This window comes from Protobothrops mucrosquamatus, unplaced genomic scaffold (assembly GCF_001527695.2).
Source record: "Protobothrops mucrosquamatus isolate PMUCROS unplaced genomic scaffold, P.Mucros_1.0 scaffold2907, whole genome shotgun sequence".
NCBI lineage: Eukaryota > Metazoa > Chordata > Lepidosauria > Squamata > Viperidae > Protobothrops > Protobothrops mucrosquamatus.
Genome location: NW_015388933.1, coordinates 65,016 through 71,783, shown reverse-complemented (window position 1 = coordinate 71,783; position 6,768 = coordinate 65,016). Strand labels below are relative to the sequence as shown.

Below are 6,768 nucleotides of genomic sequence, written 5' to 3'. Positions count from 1 at the left end.
TTAAAAGGTTATGTAAAGTTGTGCTATGGTTTTTCAAAGTACTGGATTTTTCACCATCATGAATACAGATTTCAGTTCAATTCATGAATACAGACTTTGCAATTCCACTTTTGATTTCAAACGCATTTCAATGCAGAATACATTTCCCAGTGTTTACATATCTGGTCATGTTCTATATATACAATTTAACTCTCAGTTAGACACAGGAGTATAATTTACTGAGTTTCCAGCGCAAGCTGCACTGAAATGAATGGTGGGTATGTGCAAGAGCATCATTGTGATTTGTGCCATTCCCAGTCATGTCAGTGGGGCTTGCCTTGGACATACATACTTCATCATTGGAAACAAAACAAGAATAGATTACCCTTTCAGAAACACAAAGGAAATGCAGTTTGGGGAGCATGTTATATGTCTGATTTTAATTAATCCCTATCAGAAATCCATTGGACTTTGTCAATTCACATTCAAAGATACACATTTTGTGATACTTTTGAAACATCTGTCAAAAGTGACTCAATACATGGCTAAATATATGAAAGATTTGTTTCTTGTTTGCCAATGCAAGGCAAAAAAGAGATTTTTTTTGGGTACAAGGAGAGTTGCACCAGTTGATTTTTTTTAGGTTTGTTTTTTAAATACCGTTATTGATTGTCCTCCATGCTTCAAATGTATACTTTTGAACTAAGATTGCTAGATCATTTCTCTAAATGGTTATTTTTACATGCGCTTGCTTTCTTGATATGAAAAATGTAATTTATTTGAAAGGTTTTTACACAAAGAATCTGTTTTAAAATATATCACACAGAACTTTCTATTGATTTATTCTTTGAAATAAAAATATTTTCCCTGCTTTTTTCAAATTTATTTATTTTTTATTTACCATTTGTGCTGATGATGGACATGACGAACCTGTAACATAAACTAATGAGGGGATGTGGGGTATACATGATCAGCTTGCTTTTTTTTTATTCTAGTTGGTGTAGAACTTAAGCATAAATGCAAAGAAAAGACAAGCTTGGAATCCCAAGATACAAAAAGGAGATAACTAAGGACCAAACATGAAGAGGAATATTAAAATTTTTTGATATTTAATAAAAGAGAGCAAAAAGCTCCAAATTATCATGCTTCCATAGAGCAATTTTGTATAATCTGCCACCCACGCTGGCTGAGAATCTTGGATGTTGCAACTTCAACAGTTGGAGGCAAATGGTTGGGGAAGGTTATCTAATAATATAACTTACATGAAATCATATATGTATGAATATATCTAAGTTTATTTTAATCTTTTGACTGCCTCTTACCTCTTTAAAGCAGAGGCTTTATGCTTGGTGTCTTTGCCTGTTTTATTTCAGAATCTGTCAACCTTTCCCAACCTGATTCATTTCAGATATGTAGGGATTGTAAGGCCCGCAATTCTCAGGTAGTGGCCAGTGGAGATGTATCCTAACAGATCAGCAGGCTACATTTGAGGTATCTTATATTTAGATTAACATCTCTCAACCCCAGCAACTTTCAGACCTGTGGACTTCAACTCCCAGAATTCTCCAGCCAGCATGCACTAATCTAGACTCATTTTCTTCATCAAGCCACACAATTTAGCAATTATTAATCTGAATATTAATAAAGTTTAAAGCATCCCTCAGTTTCACGTTACTGTTGCCAAAGTAATTCCTTTTTGCTCTTATAATAATAACTTCTAGTGTTGAGTCTGAAACATATTTGTCAACCAGTAAGCCCAATGAGTTACTGGGACTTAGCAGTTGCATTAAAGACCATCTCTGCAATATTGTGTGCAAAATTTATTTGGTGCATTGTTAATACACCAAATTGTTAATGACAATTCAAGGCTCCCACATATTTTTATATTAGTTAAAGTATCTTGAATTCACCCTACAGATAGCTGATAACTATCTGTAACTTTCCAGAATGCTGTTTTCTTGGCATTTTTTTGTAAGCATATGTCCCTTTGGTTTACTTGTTTGTGTGGAATGAACATTTTACTGGCTGAAATTGTTCAGTTTACTGGTAATTTGAATGAATAAATACAGTAATATTGGAAGGGCTTCCTAAGTAACTGGATAATTGAGCAAATGTGAAAAATATCCACACTTACGCAGAATCATGTGCAAAGGATTGTTATAACCTTTAACAGTTTTTAAGATAAACATGTGCTTATTGCTTTTGTCTGTGCATGGTGCGTGCATTAGAAGTGGAAGGACAGTACAGCTCGAATTGACAAGAATTACATTCAAGACCAACAGCTATTTGACACCAGAAAAAATACTGATTTGACAAGTGATGGGTGGTTGTTTTCATGGATGCAGTGCATTATTTACAGAGATCCATTTCAGTTTGCCAAGTCCTGTTATTTGTAATGTAATTACTCATGATAGATAAGTGCAGTGCACTCTACTTATCCCCAAACTGTGAAAATCTGATACAAAATATTTTTTCCCAAGGCCTACCTTCTTACCTTCCTTTTTTAATAAATGGCTCATGTTAAAAAGTTTTTCTATCTGCTGTCACAGGCACTCACGTTGAATGCATCTTTGTAAGCCTTTTTTCAGGGAATGAAATAGAAAAAGGAAAAGATGCTTTACTTCCTCCAATATTTTTTTGAATTAGGCTGATCTGAGCTTCAGGTCACATTGACTCTGAGTTACCCTTTCATATATGCTTCTTGGTCAATGCTGAAGGGCCATGAATTAAGGTGCCTAACCCTTAGACTGGCTAAAGTCCACATCACCTTGTCCCCTGCATGTGAATGCACTATTCTACAAAAAGAAGTCAAGCTTTCAAAGATTTTATAGGTGTGCAAGTTAATGTTAATGTTACACTATATTACAGTAACAAAGGACAAACATTATGTGTTATCATCACAGTTATCGTGCAGCTTGTTACCAGGTGGGTAACAAATCACAGATGTGACGAGGCACAAATAAGGAGAGTGTTTGTTTTTAAAGTGCTAGTGTTTTAAAAATACATTCTCTGTTCTTCTTGATTCCACCCTTGTCATGACATTAACATAAAGTGCTTTGTAATACCAGCAAAATGAAAGGAAATAGTAGGAATTATAAATCCAAGCTGGTGTAGCTGTTTGTGTTTTTGTCAGAAACGGCCTGTTTCAAAATAAAATGGAAATGTATTAAGATCATGGCCTTTATTCTCTTGATATTTATACCCTCCTTCCTACTGTTAAATTCCAGAAGTGCCTATCTTGATGTATATCACTCCAGATGGCAGGAGGATCATTCCTTGGAAATAACTTTTTTTGCATATTTATGTATTTATAACTTGCATATTTTTGCATTCTACATTATTTAAGTGCAAAATGTGGTAGAAATAAACTTGTTGCTTAGTGAACAGGTTAGGTGTAACTCACTTCCCCTCCCCTGTCTATGATGTGCAAATAATTCAGGGAGAAGAAATGGAATATCTTTCCAATATTACTTAATTTCTTTTGTGCTGGAATTGTTCTCAAAGCTAATATGGATTCTTGGTTCAGGCTGCCATTTCTGGCTTTTGTTGTTGTTTTGCCGCTGTTCCTTAGTTTCCCAACTGTTGAGGTTTGGGTGATACCTTCCAAGGATACCCTTCTCCAACACACAAAAGATTAGATCCACCTGATTTATTTATTTTCAAGAATACATAAAAACATCCATTCATAAAAAAGTATGAAAATCTCTTTTTAAACATCTTACCATATTTAAGTTTGAAAACTATCCTCCTAATCCCAAGTTAAAAACTACATCCCTGATCTCGGATTTTGTATGACTTTTAGCAGAGTCATTTTTTTTTTACATATAACTTTGAAGGGATATTTTGGATTTAGTACAAGTGGTGCAACTCACCCTGCTGATTTTTTTAAAAATAAAAAAATAGATTTTAATGCATCTAGAAATACAGAGAGAAATGTTTAAAAGTTTATTTCTCAATTCACTGCATTTGTGATTTCATAAGCCTACCCTAGCCCTGTTCGTCTTCAGACCTTGTATTCATCAGAGAAAAAGACATGGATGGGGATGTTTGGAATAGTTACCTTTAAGCATAACGTGTTGCGTTTCTGATCACATCTACCATTTGTTCCAGTATTTGACTACAGATGTCTAGATCACTTTAAGATGACAATGCAATTCAGATACTGGTATTGCCATAAAAGAGGTCTATGTTAAAGGAGTGAATGAATGGAAGAATTGGTCACACTGACTTCTGTAAAGGAAGTTGAAAGGAGATCAATTTATGATCAAGATGTGCACAAACTTCATTTTACTTAATGACTGTAGTGTGGTTGGAGTAAGAATTTGGAGTAGATTCGGAGGAGGTATTATCCTTAATCCCATTTCAAGACATCCTTCTGATTTTTACAAAACAGGTGGCTTCTTCAGTCAAAAGTTCATGCCATGCAGAATCTTTTCTTTGTGTGTTGAGTGTAAAGGCATTCCTGTCAGTTGTTAACCAACATTCTGCAGCACTGATCAGATATTTTTATCATGTTTGTTACTATGTCCTCCTCCTCCACCACCTGGTAATATGTGAACCTCAGGTGAAATATGATTATCTAATTTGATAGTTTCCTGGTTAGCATGGGTTCTTCCAGTGATATTTTCCATGGAATAAAGGCAATTTTGCCCTAAAAACCTGGGTGTAGAGGACAATGCAGCAGTTGCTAAGTGGTCCTTCTCGGTTTTACTAACATTATCTCGTTGCCTTATATAGCCTCTCTGAGAAGTGTTGTATTTGGGGCTAGTATGTCCTGAAGGGGCTTTTGGAGGACTTGAGTCATAGAGCAACTGACCTTCATCATCTGTGTCAGCATCAATAAATTTATGAATGCCAGCATCATGGAAGTTAAGAACAATCGGTGTCTGTTTCTCAGGTGACTTTGTAGGGGTTCTAGCACTTGCAGTCGTATAAATAGAAGTTTCTGGACTCATTAGAGATCGATCAGAATATCCAGAGCTATCTGTGGCAGCACATGTAGCTCCCCTGTTCTTGATGGTATCTGGGTATATTCTTAGGACATTTGAAGCTGCTGGCCCTATAGCATCCTCTTCCATAAAATTAACCTTTAGAGATCTCAGTTTTAGAGGATTAATGAGTTTTATTGAACTTTTGGGGCTCTCTATGAAAAAGGTAGAGCAATGGCCACTTTCCAGATTTGGTTTTATTTCCATGAATTTGGACCCACTTCCTTCCAACCTATATGGGTCCTGAAGGGGAAGTTTTCCACCTTTGCTGGTCAGTGTAGTCAGTGGGCTATGAGAATATCTCCCAGCTTCAGGAAATTCAGTCATGCAGCTTATATAACTGTCAATGCTTGACATGCTTCTCATGTCAATTATTCCATCTGCCCGAGTAGTCAACAAAGGGACCATTGGGCCAGGAATGGCCTCCATTTCTAGTTCTTCTTTTTGCTTGCTGGGTTGAGCTGTCTCCTTTAAATTGAGATTTGGCTGTGACTGAGCTTTTGTCATTTTGTTGTACATGTCTTCGAGTTGCTGAACATTCAGGTGCTGAGGACTGGAGGAAGACCTAGCTTTTTCAGGTGATCCTTGTTCCTTTGTCTCCAAAGATTTATTGGAGCTAGTTTCAGAGATTGATCTTTTGGCCCATTTCCATTTGCTTGGGGATAAATGATTGTCCTGAACTTTATCTTTTTTGCCTGCATTTTCTCCTTTCTTTTCAACAACTATGTCCATCAATTCTACACTACGTGCAAAAGCATCCTTCATATTCATGGACACAATGCTTCCATTCCTTTTGGCTCTTTCAAGGGCTTCCCTACGCTTAATGGCTTTTTCCTGCCTCTTCTGTTCTTTGTAGAACTCTGAAAAGTTATTTACAATGATCGGGATTGGAAGGGCAATCACTAAGACTCCAGCAATACAGCATAACCCACCAACAATCTTACCTAAAAGAGTTTTAGGGTAGATGTCTCCATAACCAACAGTTGTCATAGTTATTGTTGCCCACCAGAACGATGCTGGTATGCTCTTGAATTTTGTATCTTCCTCATCTTTTTCTGCAAAAAACACTAAGCTTGAAAAGATCATAATGCCCATGGCCAAAAACAAAATAAGTAATCCAAGTTCATTGTAACTTCTCCTCAATGTAAATCCCAGAGATTGCAAACCAGTTGAATGCCTGGCCAGCTTTAGAATACGGAGTATTCGCATGATTCGAAATATCTGGACTACCCTCCGGACGTTTTGGAACTGAAGTACACTTTTGTTGGATTCTGTGAGGAAGATGGTGACATAATAGGGCAAGATTGCTAACAAATCAATGGCATTCAGTGGTCCTTTGAAAAATTTCCATTTCTTAGGAGAAGAGAGGAAACGCAAGAGATATTCCATTGTAAACCATGCGATGCACACTGCCTCTACGTGGGCTAGCTGAGGGTTATCTGTAGGATTTTCATACTCATCTTTGTCCTGAAGCTCAGGCAGAGTGTTTAGAGACAAGGCAATTGTAGAGAGCACAATGAACATGATGGAAATAATGGCCAAAATCTGCAAAAGAAAGAAGAAAAGTAGTCAGTACCACAAAGAAATTACATAGTATTCTTTTGATTTATATATTGTTTTTTCTTGGATATTGGCTATTAGCCATCCATTACTTATTTAAGGACAGCCATATAAATTTCTAAATAAATAAACAAATAAACAAATAAAACTGAAATAGGGGTTGTAATGATTTCTAGAATCTCTTTCAGCTCCATAGTTCTTGATTCCCAGACTGTCTTCCATCTAAGTATCAATCATGCCT

At 36.3% G+C, this 6,768-nt stretch overlaps 1 protein-coding gene across 1 annotated transcript; it reads right to left on the bottom strand.

Moving 5' to 3' along the window:
* Positions 1-4,475: 4,475 nt before the first annotated feature.
* KCNB1 (potassium voltage-gated channel subfamily B member 1) lies at positions 4,476-6,512 on the bottom strand (the record flags this gene model as incomplete). The annotated part of the gene is made up of 1 exon (XM_015825973.1): positions 4,476-6,512. A coding segment is annotated over one exon (2,037 nt), but the record flags the coding sequence as incomplete, so codon positions are not given.
* Positions 6,513-6,768: the final 256 nt, after the last annotated feature.